Source organism: Camponotus floridanus, unplaced genomic scaffold, assembly GCF_003227725.1.
Source record: "Camponotus floridanus strain SB8 unplaced genomic scaffold, Cflo_v7.5 scaffold124, whole genome shotgun sequence".
Taxonomy (NCBI): domain Eukaryota; kingdom Metazoa; phylum Arthropoda; class Insecta; order Hymenoptera; family Formicidae; genus Camponotus; species Camponotus floridanus.
This window is the reverse complement of record NW_020229242.1, coordinates 14,057-31,110: the sequence shown is the minus strand read 5'-3', so window position 1 is coordinate 31,110 and position 17,054 is coordinate 14,057. Positions and strand designations below refer to the sequence as shown.

Below are 17,054 nucleotides of genomic sequence, written 5' to 3'. Positions count from 1 at the left end.
TTTAAAATATTACTGATTCTTTTAGTGAGATTTCACTGATTTACAATGATTTCAATGATAATATACATTGATTCGATTTAACAGAGCAGTAGAGCGACATTTTTACGATAATACGAGATCCGGGAAAATTTATAGGCGACTAACAGTTCGATCGGATTTACAAAGTTATCGACATGGGGTCTCGTCTCTAATAATATGTATTTATTACTACTATTATATATTATTATTATTATTATAGTCGAGTTAAGTCGAAAGAACGCTTGCGCCCATTTCTTCTTTGTCGCGAGGTAATTTTGTTAATTTACTATTTTAGTAATTTACTATTAGCTCTTCAGCTAGATAGATATATACCTGAAAGGGGAGTGCGTGTAAGAATATTTCACGAGAATCAATGCACATCGATGGGGTTGAGAAAGGCGCTCGCGTTCCTTCGTTATTTATGAATCACCGGGTGAGTCCGTCTCTCTTTCCTTTTCGAAGAGAGAAATCGTAGTGCCGTGTTCTTTTCTTATTTTTTTTATTTATTTAGCGCTTACTTAACTCTCGCTCTTTTCGTGTGTTGTGTGTGTCATTCCTCTTGTTTATAGTCCCTCTCGCGCGACGAGACCTACTCTCTTTCTTTTTCTTGTCGATCTATATTTCTTCGAATTCGCGATTCCTTCAGAGAGGCTCGAAAGTTGAATGAGAAGAAGAAAGAATGCTCTCTTAGGACACGCGAATGTATCAATGAATATATGTACCTCACGCGAGCAATACATATATATATATATATACATATATATATATATATATAATAATAAAAATTGTATCATCAAAGTCTTTCAGCGTGCTTTATTTTTTCATCTCGATACGTCAGATAAAATTAATTATTTTTCCTTGCAAGATGTATTATATATTTGTTTTATGCGGGGAATAATTAGTATTTTGGCGAAGAAAAATCTTTGGGTTTTGAATTTTTCTTGCGCGATAATACAATCTAAAAACTTTCCCATACAATAAATTATTGTTGTTACATTCCAGCAATATTGCCGCAATATTGCTGCAATGTAACAACAATGATCTGTGCTGTATTTGCGTTTAAAATATAAAACTTATAATAAAATATAAACTTACATATACGATGACAATCATTCCTCTTTTGAGGATCGAGGAGTGCGTATTTCCTCCAACGTTTGCAACTTTGCAAGAAATTTCGATAATGATACGTAAAATTAGCGTTCGCGAAAATTATAATTTTACTCGAGAAAATGGCGCGTTAATTATGAAGGAAACTAAATAAATGACATAAAAAACGAAACTTCATTTTTGCGCCATCTATAAGAATAATCGAGAAGCAAATTCAAAAATGAGTCATGGTAAATAAAAGCTACTTTATCGACAGAGATGTTTCGCGGTTTTTGCTCGCTGTTTGATTTATGTATTTTTCGAAAAATAATACAATCAATGTTAATATAAAAAATAAAATATAATAATCTTTACTGTAAACGTACTTTTCTAAAAATATAGTATATTTTTCACATGTATATTTCACGTATATTTTTAAACGTGAATAAAAAATTTTAAGTGAGATTTTTTATTTTATCAGATAAAATTTTATATAATACATAAAACCAATACACGCATGTAAATATATAATATTTATATACATAAAAAGAGAGAGAAAGAAACAGAAAAAAAGACTTAAAAGTTAACATATAGAAAATAATATAAAATAATATGCTAGCATAAATTCTTTTGCAGACGAATTTTTCGTAAAAGAAGTTCCGCTTAGCGAGAAATAAAACTCCCGATAAAGGAATTAAAATACATGTGACGAAACCTAAAGGCAATATCTCTCCCTAGTCGCAAAAAATAACCTCGACCGACGTATTCACGTGCAACGGCGCTTCTCGTCAAATATCATCGTCTTACATTTATTATAAGAGCCTCTGGATGATAAACGATATTAATACTCACCGAAAAATAATGATTTTTATCGCCTGATAAAACGACAAGTTCGTGTACGCGCGATTTAATTAAAATTACAAATACTGCACATTTTGTAAATATTTTTACACACACGATGAATTTAATATCGATCACGAAACAACTGTTTATTTCTTTGTAGTGGCAGCATTGCGTTCCGATGCCATCTTTCTAGGAAATTCTATATATAATTTTCTCTTTTCGTGCAGCTTAACATTGATAAAATACGAGAGAAATGAAAAAAATCTACAAGCGCATCCTTATAAAAAAAATACTCCTTCAAAATGTTTTTCTCGCGCTCCCAATATTTTGCACGAAATTCCACAAATTTAATATCGCATAAATAATTAACATTAATAAAATATTTTTGGAGTGTGTATTATTATTAATATTTTTATATAAAATATTATAAAACTGTTTCTCAAACATATATAATTCGTTCACTCGAAATATGAAATGTTAAATGAACGAGCGCTTACCTCGCTTATCGCGATAATCGATATCATTCGCATCTCGAAATGCCAGCTGAATGTTCCAAAATTGATGAATTGGCACAAACTGTCACAGCTGAGTTCAACACAAACAGAATACGATTCACAATGATGCAAAAAATGTACTCGAAATTCCCGATTTTGTATCACAATGCAAAGTTTCGACGAGGTAAACGAGCGCGCAACCACTTTGTGTTATATTTCAAAATCCACAGTGCTGCCAATGTGACAGTGCGAAGAGTCTAGTTATTTTTCTAGTTATTTTTCGTTTCGACGGTGACGTTAAGCCCCGTTCGCAGAACCAAACTGGACGAGCCAATCCGCGTCGAGAGATGAACGCGCGCGCCGCGTCCAGCCAATCAGAGCCCAGCGAGCTTCGCCCCGATTGGTCGATTACTTTCCCAGCGCTCGTTACGGGAAGGAGACGAACGCGGCGAGATACGAGCACTCCCTCCGGAACGCTTCGTTTGATGGATTACCATTTATGGCGATCCCGAGCGACGAAGGGACAAACATCAACCAAACAACATTTGTGATGCACTGTAAAACGTAATTCGGGAAAACAGAGAAGAACGACGGACACCGTCTCTCGCACGATTAAGTAAGCCCGCGTCTCGCACGAAGAGAGATATATCTCATCCTTATCGTCCTCCGCTGCTTTAGTCATACGCGAGCGAGTGATGTTGCTCGGCAAATATAAAGATGACGGCATCGCCGTCGTATGAATAAGCCGCGGGAGGTGCGCGATTACAAGTGTCGATCGTCTCGCTTATTCGTATCGTCTCGATCCGAGATTTCTTTTTTTTCCCCTTCACTATGGGGACAAGATCGTACGTATACATGTATAACTCTAGGTGCGCTATTTCGTCGATCTGCCAAAAATTTTTCTCCATGCGTCCTATACAAGCTCCTCTTCTTCTCCCTCCTCTAACTTTATCGTTTTTCTATATCTTGTGTTGCATTGTTAACTCTTCCAGTCCAGTCTCTCAAGTTCTGGAGAGATTATGTTTTAATTATTAATTTTTGTATCTATATGTATAAGGATGTTTGTCTATTGAGAGATTTATTGGCCTGTCTATAATTTTGCAGAATGTTTGGCAGCTCAAGATGGCTCGTTGTATCGGGAATATTAGTAGCGGGCCTGTTGACTTCATTCGCTCAGTCCAATTATCCTCCTCCAGAGAGATTGACAGGCATGAATCCTTGTATCAGTAAACAGACTTGCCATGAATGCATACAGACTCCGCACTGTGCTTGGTGCGCAGCACCGGTAAGTCTATATTAAATTTTATTTCTCTTTTGCTTTCTCTACTAAACTTATGTGGTAGAAAGAAAAGAGTTTTTTTACATTTATTTAATATTTGATCAATATTTCTGAATCAAATTTGCTTTTTTGTAGAAATTCCCTGAGAAAAGATGCTTCCTTCCAAATATCAATACCAAGATATTTGCGACGTGTCCTCTCAATTATACATGGAATCCTGACAATGTCTTTAGCATGTTGCGACATCGTAATTTGACAAAGGGTAGTGGTGGTGCAGGAGGATATAGCAGCATCGAAGGCTCTTTCTCATCTTCCAATTCATCTTCCAATTCCTCCTCTGATTTTCACGAGGAAAGTTCAAGCAGCGCTGGAAGTAGAAGACAGGAGGCCGTGCAAATGTGGCCACAAGAGGTCGATCTGAAACTTAGAATAAGTAAGTTATTATTATTAAATAAAAATAAAACTGTAAATTTTCATGTTATTTGTATAATGAAAATTCGTTTCAGACGAAGCTTATAGAATGTCTTTTGCTTACTCCCAAGCGGAGGATTATCCTGTTGATCTCTACTACCTTATGGATTTGAGTAAATCCATGGAGGACGATAAGAAGAAATTATCCGACTTGGGCCAATTGTTGGTCGAGAGCATGAGTAAAATTACGAGCAATTTTCGTTTAGGTTTTGGTAGCTTTGTTGACAAGGTAGTGATGCCATATGTCAATACTGTGCCTAAATCGTAAGTTGTGAGATAAACCGAACAAAGTATGCCTGTTACCTGTCGTGTGTATCGTGTGTCAATATTCACTGGCTTATCTTTGATTTTAGTCTTATCGAACCATGCGACGGTTGTGCGGCGCCTTACGGATATAAAAACATCATGAGGCTATCTCAGGATACGAGCAAGTTTGCGGTACAGAAATATTCATAAATATACATATTTAAATCCGGAATTAATTTTGAAATTGACAAATCTGAATTTTAAATTAAAGATAATAATAAAGATAATTAAAAATTCAGTCATCTTATTCTGTTACATGTGGCGATATTTTTTAGATAGACATCTTCATTTACAGGGATTGGTTCGTAATGCGTCTGTGTCTGGCAATCTCGACGCACCAGAGGGTGGTTTTGATGCGATTATGCAAGCAATAGTTTGCCGTAATCAAATAGGCTGGCGCGAAAAGGCACGTCGGTTACTGGTATTCTCGACTGACGCCGGTTTTCATTATGCGGGCGATGGTAAATTGGGTGGTATCATCAAGCCGAATGATGGTTTGTGCCATTTAGATTCCAGAGGCACGTACACTCACTCATCCCTGCAGGATTATCCCAGCATTTCACAAATCAATCTAAAAGTAAAGCAAAATGCTATAAATGTTATATGGGCAGTCACCGAGGAACAGATCAATGTTTACAAGAGACTTACGAAGCACGTAGAGGGTTCCTTCGCCGGTAAACTATCAGATGACTCCAGCAATGTCGTGGAACTGATCCGCGAACAATACGACGCTATTTCAAGCTCGGTGGAGATGAAGGACACAGCTAGCAGCGCGATTAAAATCAAATACTTCTCGAGCTGTTTGGGTACTGGACCAGTGGTCGAGACATCGAAATGCGATGGACTAAAAGTTGGCACGAAGGTGGAGTTTATCGCGGAGATTGAAGTCACTAGTTGTCCGGCCAACAGATCGGAATGGAAGCAAAAGTTTGACATTTATCCGGTAAGCTCATGCATTAGTGCATTGCACTAGAGATTGATCAACTAGAATCTGTGTCTATCAAGTTTTTTTTATCTTTTAATTTGCATCTATATATAAGATATACATATATTTATTTATGTTTTATTTGCTTTCATTATAATCATATTCTTTTTCCCTTCAGGTTGGTATAAATGAGACTCTCACGGTTAATCTGGAGATGTTGTGCGATTGTGAATGCGAGCGTCATGGTAACATGTACGAGGAAAAATCACCCGAGTGCAACGGCGTAGGCACGCTCAAGTGCGGCGTTTGCGAGTGCTACGATGGATTCTTTGGCAAGCGTTGTGAATGCAGCCCGCATCAAGAGCTCACTGGCTTTGACAAGCATTTCCAATTGTGCCGACCCGATAACACTACTCTCGTGGATTGTTCCGGTCGCGGCACATGTGCCTGTGGTCAGTGCGAGTGCGAGGAACGAGAAAACCCGAAGGAGGTATTTTTTTATTTCTCTCGCATGTCGATTTCTATGACGGATATTTTTCTTATCATTTTATCTACGAATTTACAGTTATTTCAGTTTAATGCCAAAAATTATGATTAATTTTTATTTTTCAAATTAATTTTCATCGTATATTCAATATTTTAAATTACACGAGTTATTTTCAATGATGAAGATATGATGAAATTAGAAACGCGTGGACAAATAAAACAAAATAAAATCAAAGTTTTGAAGTAAAGTGAAAAAAGATTTTGTATGGAAATAAAATTATTTTCTAATTATTTATTACTAAACATTTTTGCGAGATCACAAACTCACTATTCTTGCAGATAATATCGGGACATTTTTGCGAGTGCGATAACTTCTCCTGCGACCGCGATGAGGGTAAGCTCTGCTCCGATCATGGTACCTGCGAATGCGGACAGTGCATCTGTAACGCTGGTTGGATCGGACAGTCTTGTAACTGCAGGTCCTCCAACGACTCCTGCATCGCGCCGGGAACTACGAATGGCGTACTCTGCTCAGGTCACGTAAGTATGCAAGAAAATTATATTGTTTTCCCTTCCAAAATAATTTCAAACTCATTAGAAGCTCGAAGAATTTAAATATCATTCGCTAATCTATCCATCCTCTCTCTCATTTCTTCTTAGGGCGATTGTATTTGTGGTGAATGCATCTGTCACGAAGAAGGCAACACTCGATATTCTGGCAAGCACTGTAACAAATGTCCGACTTGCCCGAGCCGCTGCGAGGAACTAAAGCCGTGCGTGCAATGTCAGATGTATAATACCGGAAACTACAGCGATCCGGAGGAGTGCGCGAAAAACTGCAAGGAATTCGTGCCTGAAAGCGTGGAGACGGTGATCGTCGACGTAGACAACGATGAGGTGCCGTGCTTCGGCACGGATGAAGACGACTGCAAATACAATTTCGTGTATTACTACAACGAAACCAACTGCTTGCAAGTGCGCGCTCAGAAAGAACGCGAATGCCCCCCGCAGGTCTATATGCTCGGGATCGTGTTGGGCGTAATCGCGGCGGTAGTCTTGGTCGGTCTAGCACTGCTGCTGCTATGGAAACTGCTGACGACGATACACGATAGACGGGAGTTTGCCCGATTTGAAAAGGAGAGGATGATGGCCAAGTGGGATACGGTACGATTTGATTATTTCTCGTATCATGAATCAGATTAAATTAAAATTAAAATTAACAATAGTTTTTGCAATTTATATTGCTTCAAGTAAATGTGTTAAATACAAGATATAAATAGTATTTGCAAAACATTACATACATTATTTAAAAGTTATACAAAAAGACTATATAATAAGACATAATTGAAATATTATATAGTTGAATGTAGAAATATTTTAATCAGATTTATTATGTTAATTATATCATCTTAATTAATTGTCTTAATTAGCCTTAATCTTTTCCTTCTTTCAATTTTGCAGGGAGAGAATCCAATTTATAAGCAGGCCACTTCCACGTTTAAGAATCCAACTTATGCCGGAAAATAACGTGCTCTGAAATGAGAAAAAGAATAACGCAGATCTTTTAAGAAGAAATCGCAACGACACGACGCGACAGTTTGCGAACGGCGACTACGCGCTCAGTGCCTCGTCTCGAGTTCAGCAAGATCTTGAGTAGCTACGTAAAGAGACGCGTAACTCTGAGCGGCATAACAAGATCTAGATCTAACGTATTTTAGCGTATACATAATTATTTAAAGGTAACTAATATTTAAATACAATATATACTCTATTTTGTTGAGATATTTGTAAAGAACGACTAAAAATACTGCCATATAACATAGACTGCGTTATGGACGCGCGTGCACACGCGTCATTTGTTTACAAAATTATAACGTTATACTTTATCGTGATCGTGGTTTAAGGAAAACAAGTTAGTTAGGCTAATTTTAATATTCAAGTGCCTTTTAATGTCACGACCGACGGTATATTTGCAATCGACTCTTAGTTATCTTTGCATTTCTTACGCTATACGTATAGAGGTACAAAACTAAAGAGGTGTAAACTTAATATGCGATAACATAATTTTGGAATGGATTTAAAGGACAAGTAAAAGGATAAGTAATAGGAGGAGAATTCCTATGTGATTTATTTTATCGTTTCTCAATGGCCGTATCTTTTATACGCATTAGATATACATTTATTCTTTCGGGTCAGAATTGATTTTTATCATCGCTTGAAAGATAAGCAAAACTATAGATAGATTTCGATATTTTATACTTTCTTTGAAAGCAACTAGAGTGAGTCATAAGATATATTCGAATCATTAGTTAACAAAACATTTCATGTGAGATATGAGATGTAAATATAGTAAATTATATCAGGAATTTTATTAGAATGGCCATATATCTGCAATGACAAGATAAAATAACATCATATATTCTGGATTTATTCCTGAAATATATCGCGTATATTAAGTTGTACATCTTGTGTATAAATAGAAAAAAGCTCTTCCGGATGAAAACGAATAAGATCTTATATATATATATCTTTTAGTGCAATCTATATGAGGATAATTTCATGCGAAAAAAATTTGAAGATGCATTTATCTGCGATTCTTTTTTCGTATAACGTAATCATTTTATTGATCGATTAAAGCGCGGTCTTTTTTTATTTTGTTTTCGCGCGATTAAAGAGACTCGAAAGTGTTTATAGGAAATTTGTATAAATGTATAAAGTACTGCCTGCGACCCGGATATAGAAATAAGTTTTATCTCCGTGTTTTTTTAACGGCGCGACGATAATTAAACTATTATGTCTCGTATATTATTTCGTAAATATATATATATATATATATATATATATATATATATATATATAATAGATATATATTATATATATAACCAAAAGAGTGTTATATAATCGGTTATTTTTAACGCAAGAGTAGATGAATACGAGGATTTAGAAATATATAAAATATATAAATAATTGGGGATAATAAACAAGTCACGATTGTACGCGAATCATCTACTTTATTTTTTGACTCGTGAATCTCACGAAGCGCATCGATCCCGAAAGATACGTACAACGATGTAACGTACCGTAAAAGAGGCGATTAAGTGACAACATGATATCTCGATTCATCATGTTGTTTGTTTCCGAACCGTTTTATCTTTTTTGACAACTTTACAACAGCTGTAACTGCGTCATTATTAATCGCATTATTCTTTTGTTTTGTACTACTCGACTCTAACGTGAGTTGATTATTGTAATCAACATTACTCGTGCGATTGTCCGTAAACTCGATAGGCTGCATGTAGATTATAAGCCCTAGGCGAGGACTAATAAAAACGATGTGTTAGTAAGCGCTGCTATTTCGTCATACCTTGTATCATCTAGAGGACAGGAGATTTTGTTAAAATCAACGAAAGGAGAGGAAGAAGAGATGCGTGAGGAAAATGGAATTTTCACGAAATGTTGACGATATAATACAATGTTATACCGACGTGTATCACGCGATCATGTGTTTACGCATATCATGTTGTCGCATAAATGCATTGGTAGGAAAGAGAGAAAGAGAAAGAACATTCTTTCGTTGAATTATTTCTGTGTGTCTTTTTTTTCTACAGATTAGTTAATTTCATCAAATTTCTCATAATGTAATTTCTTCTTTCGAGACTAAATTATGAAATAAATTTTTCGTTAATTTTTTTTATTATTATTCATTAAGAATTTAAACAAGCCATTATCGTCTTGAAAAATTTGAAATTTAAATTGTCTATATATGACTACACAAGAAAAAGAAACTTTCAAGATTTCCTGTTTTTCTCATGTGATTCATTTATTCCAGTAAATAAGACGTGTACATATGATTTAAATGCGAGCCATGGATTAAAGCGCAAAGTTTCGGCATTTAACGAATGAAACCGTTACCATCTAACGAATGAAATATTTTATTTTTTTTGTATGTTAGACTAATGAAAAGAGGACGAAGAAAAGATTTGAAGGTATTTTCGAGAAATTTTAAAAAAGAAGCTACACACACGAAAGCTATATAAGCTTATTTCTAAAGATAAAATAATTTGAAGACAAAATGTTAAAAATAACCGGCTTTTAATGAAGAATTCTATTCTCCAAGGACACCCCACAATGAACATTGTAAAGGAACAATCAAAAAGACCCTTCGGAATAAAGGGACCATTTCCAAACAAACTTTCCATATGAAAAGCATGAAAAAATAGCTAGAAAGCGTTCAGACAAAATTACAGCATAAACCGTAAAAAAAGAAACAAAATTTTCAGTTTCAAAATTGCCGTTTCAAGAAAAAGAACGTTAAGTCAAAATGCAAACGATATGGTATATAATTGATCCCGAAATGCCACGACATGAATCGAAACTTTCTGCTTGTTTTTCCTGCAACTTGAGGTCTGTAATTTATTTTGAAAACACGTGAAAAAAAACTTGTATTAAAAATTAGAACATTTCGACGCACACTGCAGATCTAGGATAATCGAAAACTGGTTATCAATATTTCGAAACACGTTTCTCAACTATCTTTTACAAACAAGTTTATAATAAAAAGAGCACAGAGCTCGAAAACTGGTAACAACACTCGATTTAGTCTAATAAATAATGTAAAAACGAATGGAAAGAATACTTTCCTGGTAAGGGATTTTGATTCTCGAAAAATCTCGACAGAGCAAGGAACTTATCCTGTTAAATTTTTCTAAATATTTTCCAACGATATCTTCGGCTTGTTCCGTCTTCTATTGTGTAAACATGTAAATAATTGCGTAGCGCTACAACGCAGTAAAGGAAAAAATACATTGCTTAACTTGGGAATTAATTAATAATGCTAATCGGGAGCCTAATCAATCAAAGCGAATAGCAACAAAAGGAAAAATGAAAAGAAAGATAACATTACTTACAAAGACTTATTTAAAGACATGTGGGGAGAGAATTTTGCGGTCCTCTTCGAGTCCTAATCCTTAATCTTTTTTCTCAGAACCAACTTTCGACCTTTTCAGTTCCTTACAAACCATATGTAGACCCATCACTACAAAAAAAACAAAGGAAAAGCATTTATAAAAATAGCAATATAATTATCATGAGAGATGATCCTCCGATCGGGCAAAAAAACGACAAGGTAGAAGAGAGGATCATTGATGAGGTATGCATTCATTAAGGCCCAGTTCCACAATCCAGTTAATCCGAGTTTAAGTAGTGAATGGACCAATCAGGATCCAGTTTAACGTATTAAACTCGGATTAACTCGAGTTGTGGGACCGGGCCTAAGAAGAATTTCTGGAGAGATTTCGCGTTCTTATTCCCGTCGTCGTCTCGTCTTCATCTTATACATTTGTGCGTATCTCCTTTCAGCGTGACTCGCGTGCGCGTTGCAATTGTCACGTGTTTGTATACACACGACGCGCGAGGATGAGGGTGGGAGTGCGAGGAAAGGTAGGGGGGAGAGACCGGAGTGGTACTTGACGCAGAGCGCACGACGCACGTATGCGTATATATATATATATATACATACTGCATGTGTGTGTGTACCTATGTGTTTATGAAATCATACTAGAAATCACGTATATATCTATACATCAGTCGGCCTCCATCGCGCGCGCGTCATCGTCAGGTTGTCTAGAACGGCGCATAAAGCGCATCTGGCTCTCTTCAGCCCTCCTGCCGATAGAATCGTCGAGTTATCTGCAAAAAAGTGCGCGTATTTAGAAAAAAAAAAACAACGCAACGATATACTTTGTCCGGGGGGGTGTATGTGTGTGTGTGTGTGTATGTGTGCGCGCAGATTTATTGAATGACAGATAGCTAAGCGTTAAGGTGTATACTTACCTACCTGCGTATTCGCGTTACTCGACGGGGGTGCTTCTCGTACAACAGCTGTCCCGAGCTCCGTTTGTCTCTCTCTCTCTCTTTTTCTCCTTCCAATCGCTCCGTTTCGTTTCTCCCCCTCCTTCTCTCTTCCTACCTTCGAGGGCCGCGCGCGGCAGCTGAGGAAAACCCTCGTCGAGTCTCTCGTCGCATTCGTCGTTCCGTCGAGCTCTCGGTCGTGTGTGTCCGGCGCTATTAATACACACGGTACGTCTTACGACTTACGACGCGCAGTTGTCGTCCGATCCGCGGGTGGACGGGGAGCGTTTTGCCATGCTCGACGAGTAGCATTCGCTACGACTTGCCGATCGTAATCCGGAGGACGAGGAGAACAAGAAGCAGGAGGAGGATCAGCGCGTTGTCGCTGATACACGCTGGACGACCATCGCCGTCGCCGTCATCAGTATCAGCACCGCCACCGCCGTCGCCGTCGTCGTCGACGGAGACGATCGACGAGTCCGGATTATGGATCGTGTACTCCCATCGTTGTTCGCGCGCCGGGTCATGGAGTGTCGCGCGTGGAATCTAGTCTCCCGGGTGTATCGACGGGCGACGACGGGTCGCGACGTTGACGACAACCCGGGTCAACCGCAGCCGTCGCCGTCTACGTCGTCCTCGTCGCAGGGAGAGGCGTCCTCGCCGCCCGAGCGGGATCCTCGCCATCATCCGTGCAGCAGCGAGACGTGCCGGTATTGCCGCGCCGTGGAGAAGACGTTGCTCTGGGAGGACTTTACCTTCTTCCTCAACATCTATCTGATCATCCTGCTCAGCGTGGTGATCTGGTAAGAAGGCAAACTGCGCGCGCGCGCGCGCGCACGAGATTCCGCTCCATTGTCCCTGTCTCGGGTTCTCTTCATTTTCATTGTGCCTCCTCGAGCCCCCCCGCAGATTTCGTCCAAGCCTCCCACGTTCGTAAAGCGGGTATAGATACCTAAAGAGAAAAAAAGACTTTAATAGGATCGAGTTAATCTGCGTAGAAACAGAGAAAGGAAAAAAAAAGAGATCGCGCACCTTTCTCGCGTTTTTCGAAGGACTCTGCGAGCTCTCTCTCTCTTTCAAACTTGACCGATTGCGTCATAAGCAGCCGCCTTTGTTCTTCGCGTTTCGAGAGGTCCCTTCACCCTCTCCCTCTCCCTCTCTCTTTCTCTTTCTCCATCGCTATCGCCCATCTTTTCGATCTCTTGGATATCTTTTCCTCTTAAGCGTGTCCTTAATAAGCGACTCGGTTATTGCGCCACGACCCGCTGTTGCGTCTTTCCATGTTCGCGCGAATGTTTTGCCCGACGCCGCGCCTCCCGACCCCGGCCGTCCGTGACGTCATATCGCCGCTATTACAGCTGTTTTACGTTTCGTGTGCACGGAGAGTAACTTCGCCTTCTAGGTCAAGGCTCCGGAACGGAACGCGCTTGGGGGGATTACATCGCCGTGATGCACATGTGTGCATGTACATATGTATGCGCATATAGATAACACGCGTATTTAATCAATTTCTATGTGTTGAACGCGCGTCATTATCTCGACTTTCCTACCGATGAAAAATCTCGCTGATAAGATCCTTGTGTGTTTGCTTCGGTAATCAGTTGTGTGCGCGCGCGCTTTACTTCCGGTGTGCATCGCACGTTGTCCGAATGAGATCCGCGCGCGCACGTGTTCCTTACCTCGCTAAAAATGTTCCTTGCACCAGATCGGTGTCGATCCGACGATTTTTAGCTTATCGAGATTTTGTTTAAAATATACAATTGACATTTATCGTTGATTTTTAATTTCAAATGTCAATTGGCAGATTTATTTTGAATTACTTTGTTTCTGGGATTTTATTTACAATATTTAATATTAATTTTTTCAAATTCTTTTTTATATAAATTTTCGAGAAAATTCAAAATATATATATTTTTTATTTTATTGTAAAATATATATTAATATTATAATAGTATAAAATATTAATATATTAATATTATAAAATATATATATAATATAAATATATACTATATATTTATATTTATAAAATATAAATATATTTATATTTATAAATATACACACACTCACTCACACATATATATATATATATATACATATACATATATATCTACATAAAAATACTTTAAATAAGGCTTCTCTCTTTTTCCTTCTTTTTATCCTCATCGACACATTTCTATTCAAATCTACCCAACGATATTTCTTCCGGTTTTCTTCCGGTCTAGTTGAAAATCAAATTGGCATTTTGCGAAAGAGATTGATGTTTTTTCCTTGTTTAAAAATTCCGAAAACTTTCTTCGGAGTTTTTTTACAGAGAAATAATCTCGAAATTTATGGTTGTATCCTATTTACAGGATTTACGGTATGCTTGGAGTACCGACATCGCGGATACCCTTCAAAATTCTCATTGTTTATCTTATTGTACAATTAATGGTCGCCTTCAAATTCATGGATATCCTGGCTCCAACAGAGTAAGTTGCTAAAAAGAACATTTGCGCGTAAATTAAAGAAGCACACAAGTATACTTCTCTTATTTTAAATAATTCGTATCGCGAATAGATCGCACTATTACTTATTTTACAATCAATTTTATTATACATCTTTATACTAATTGTATAAAAATTATTAGTAAAAATCGCTAAAAAATAACTTGATTTTTCTCTTTGCATAACGATCGATGACGATAAATAAAAATAACAAACTTAATTTTATAAATGCTTTTCAGAGAGCATCAAAGGCTATGCAGTAGACTTCACTGGCTGTGGAAAAGTCTGAGGCAGTTGAGGAGCGAACAACCAGGATTGGCAAGTATTGTTTTTCTCAGTATCGATTTTATTCGATATCGTAAAATAAGAAGAAAGGAGGGAGAATTTTACAAAAAAAAAGAATCTTATTTACGATTTCGATTTTAGCATTGCACCATCGTTTGCCTCGTAGCGTTCGGCCTATGGCTTTTCGGTCATGTCAACCCGTCAACATACTATTCGATATATTGGGGGATCATACTAGGCCCTTTAATTATGCGGTTACCCTTGAAACTTTCCGACAAACTGTCGGAATATTTTAAGTCGCACAGAGGTAAGCGGATTTTCTTGAAAGAATAACGTTTCTCAAATTTCTATAAGTTTTTAAACATTAATTTACATAATAATAAACAATGAATCAAAAAACCAAAGAAATTAATTACAAAATTTAAAAAAATAAATTTTTATTAATAGAGAAGTTTAGAAATTTAATTTTTTTTATTAATAATTTTCTATTAATTAATTTTTCATTTTTTAAAATATTTTGCATGTATCGAGAAAATTTTGTTAAAAAGTTATGAATCTTCATTATAAATGTAGTCAAATTTCCTCTGTATTTTTTAATACAATATTTTGGTATAATATTTATGATGATGTTCGTTATGCTTTCATTTATTATATTGTTTTTTTTTTTTCAGAATGGGAATGCGACAGCGAAATTGGAGACGAATTTTTACCAGTGGTGACAGAAGCGAATCTTCAGGTGCTAAATCGAGTAGGGGACACGGGTGATCATTCGCCGACTCCGACGAGCGTATTGTCAGATACTCAAAATGGTAAACAGTCATAGACTCATTATTTACACAACTTTAGTATAAAATTCAATTCAACTTGTGTTTTGGATATTAAAAAATATACGTATAAAAAGTCTCTTCTAAACTTATAAAGAAATAATCGATTCCGTGTCATATACTTATTGTTTTACTTATCGCTATGATTCAAAATAGAATTAATCAAAATACCTGAAATCAATTTACCTCGACCGTTACATTTCATTGCTTACAGATTCTTTTTATGATGAAGATTTCATTGAGGCTTTCCATGAAAAGATGTTAACTCTGCCCTACTACGGGGAGGGAAGTACCGATGGTGTGGAAATGTCGGAATTGGAGCTCAGCGCTGGCGAGAATGACGCTGAGGGCGAGGACGATATAAAGTTTCAGACGGGCCACTTCGAGAAAAGTTCGTCCTCGTCTTCCGAGGAGGAGGCCTTCGATGCGAAAAAGATAAGCACAGTTAGCAGCGATGAAAGTAATGGTGACAGTGATTTCGAGATAATTGATAAAGAGGAAATAATAAAAATGGAAATGTGATAAAGATTGATCCGTATAAGAAAATAAAATGCTATTTCCGTGTGCATATTAAATAAAAATAAAAATAAAAAAATCCCTAAAGGAGAAAAACCAATCTTTACAATCGGCTGCAAACGTGAAATTAATTTATCGAATGACGATAAATAATAACTTTGCTTTTTTTTCGAATCGCGATTAAGGATATGACGTTAAATCAGATAAGTGAATTTAGTTTTAAGTTACAAATCTCTCGATGTACATTGCACATACAACGAAAGTGTGAAAATCGAGAGAAAAAGAAAGCGGAAATTTATTTATTTAAATAAATACAGTCGAGCCTTCTTATTCTTCGTTTTCTTTCTGCTTCTTCATCACTTCTCTTTTTTGTTCTACTTCACATTTGTGATAAATTATAATTAAATTATAATTAAATTATAATTTTAAATTATAGTTAAATTATAATTAAATTATAATTTTAAATGAAAAAGCAGTTAAAGTACAAAAAATCTAAAATGTGCAATAGCAAAGGTGAGCGAATAAGAAAGATAGAAAGAATAAGAAGGCAGACGTGAAGAATACGAAGACTTGACTGTAGATATGTATGTATGATGCGATACTACAGTATTTAATATCTTGGACGATAAAATAGGCGTATGTACATTTGCAATGTAATAAATATGCACCTGTGTACAAACGTTTTAATCTAAAAAAATCAGAGTTCACGCTTTTTGACTTAATTGCAATAATTAAGTGAGGACGATGCGGCAGTAAGGATGCGAGAGATGAAAACCGATCAATAGAGGCTGCACTCTGAGTAGCGCGAACAAATGTTTTAGATGTAAGAATGTATTATATTGTAACATGTTGTCCGCGAGATGTGTAAAAAAAAAAAAGAAAAAATGCGCAAGAAGATACTGACGAGACGTTCGTCAAGTCTCAAACGCGTTTTTGTAGCCCGTTTATAATTGGTGTCTGTCGTTTTGGTCTTGTCTACGCATCTCTAACTTTGGAAATACACGATACTGAAAGTATATTGTCATTGTGTGTATGCGTATTGAGCTTCTCCCTCGCGTGCAGTCAATTATACATTTTCTTAGTAGTTTTAAAAAACAGAACGACAGGAAAAATCTTCCTATTTCTATATTTGTGAAAACAATAAAAACAATTAGCATTAAAATAGACATTTTAATTTACAAAAATATA

General features: G+C 36.7%; 3 protein-coding genes and 1 long non-coding RNA gene across 10 annotated transcripts in view; 2 read left to right on the top strand and 2 right to left on the bottom strand.

The window, feature by feature from the left end:
* LOC105249105 (DNA ligase 3) overlaps positions 1-2,592 on the bottom strand; it is a 33,954-nt gene extending 31,362 nt beyond the window's left edge. For 4 of the 5 annotated variants that reach the window (XM_011254329.3, XM_020026870.2, XM_011254330.3 and 1 more), the window contains exon 1: positions 1,957-2,097. The gene's annotated coding sequence lies outside the window, so the exon portion shown is untranslated. Of the gene's footprint in view, positions 1-1,956; positions 2,098-2,444 lie in introns of those variants that run through there. The other variant, XM_025415614.1, reaches the window with a different exon arrangement.
* A 297-nt stretch (positions 2,593-2,889) lies between these two features.
* On the top strand, positions 2,890-8,719 carry LOC105249107 (integrin beta-PS). 3 transcript variants are annotated; one of them, XM_011254333.3, is made up of 10 exons: positions 2,890-3,057; positions 3,546-3,726; positions 3,856-4,153; positions 4,227-4,455; positions 4,545-4,629; positions 4,793-5,440; positions 5,601-5,912; positions 6,248-6,448; positions 6,569-7,072; positions 7,370-8,719. In XM_011254333.3, the coding sequence occupies exons 2-10, from the start codon at positions 3,547-3,549 to the stop codon at positions 7,433-7,435; spliced, it is 2,523 nt and encodes an 840-aa protein (XP_011252635.2). In that variant the 5' UTR covers positions 2,890-3,057; position 3,546; the 3' UTR covers positions 7,436-8,719. The 3 variants fall into 3 exon arrangements, with proteins under 3 accessions (XP_011252635.2, XP_011252634.2, XP_025271418.1); XM_011254332.2 differs by lacking the exon at positions 2,890-3,057 and adding an exon at positions 3,078-3,286; XM_025415633.1 differs by lacking the exon at positions 2,890-3,057 and adding an exon at positions 3,085-3,310.
* On the bottom strand, positions 7,276-13,017 carry LOC109609846. The gene is made up of 4 exons (XR_002192458.2): positions 12,791-13,017; positions 11,444-12,710; positions 10,816-10,943; positions 7,276-7,441 (listed from the first exon to the last, which is right to left on the bottom strand). It is a non-coding gene; the product is annotated as an uncharacterized LOC109609846 (long non-coding RNA).
* On the top strand, positions 12,197-16,882 carry LOC105249106. The gene is made up of 6 exons (XM_011254331.3): positions 12,197-12,561; positions 14,110-14,226; positions 14,481-14,559; positions 14,668-14,833; positions 15,198-15,335; positions 15,565-16,882. The coding sequence occupies exons 1-6, from the start codon at positions 12,245-12,247 to the stop codon at positions 15,870-15,872; spliced, it is 1,125 nt and encodes a 374-aa protein (XP_011252633.1). The 5' UTR covers positions 12,197-12,244; the 3' UTR covers positions 15,873-16,882.
* The last annotated feature ends 172 nt before the right edge of the window (positions 16,883-17,054 follow it).

Excerpts from the sequence above, each read along its gene's own strand:
- LOC105249107 (XM_025415633.1), top strand. The coding sequence starts at position 3,273 with ATGGGGACAAGATCGTACGTATACATGTATAACTCTAG. Across the intron at positions 4,630-4,792 it reads AGGATACGAGCAAGTTTGCG|GGATTGGTTCGTAATGCGTC; the intron begins GTACAGAAATAT and ends CTTCATTTACAG. Across the intron at positions 5,913-6,247 it reads AACGAGAAAACCCGAAGGAG|ATAATATCGGGACATTTTTG; the intron begins GTATTTTTTTAT and ends CTATTCTTGCAG.
- LOC105249106 (XM_011254331.3), top strand. The coding sequence starts at position 12,245 with ATGGATCGTGTACTCCCATCGTTGTTCGCGCGCCGGGTCATGGAGTGT. Across the intron at positions 14,227-14,480 it reads GATATCCTGGCTCCAACAGA|AGAGCATCAAAGGCTATGCA; the intron begins GTAAGTTGCTAA and ends AATGCTTTTCAG. Across the intron at positions 15,336-15,564 it reads ATTGTCAGATACTCAAAATG|ATTCTTTTTATGATGAAGAT; the intron begins GTAAACAGTCAT and ends CATTGCTTACAG.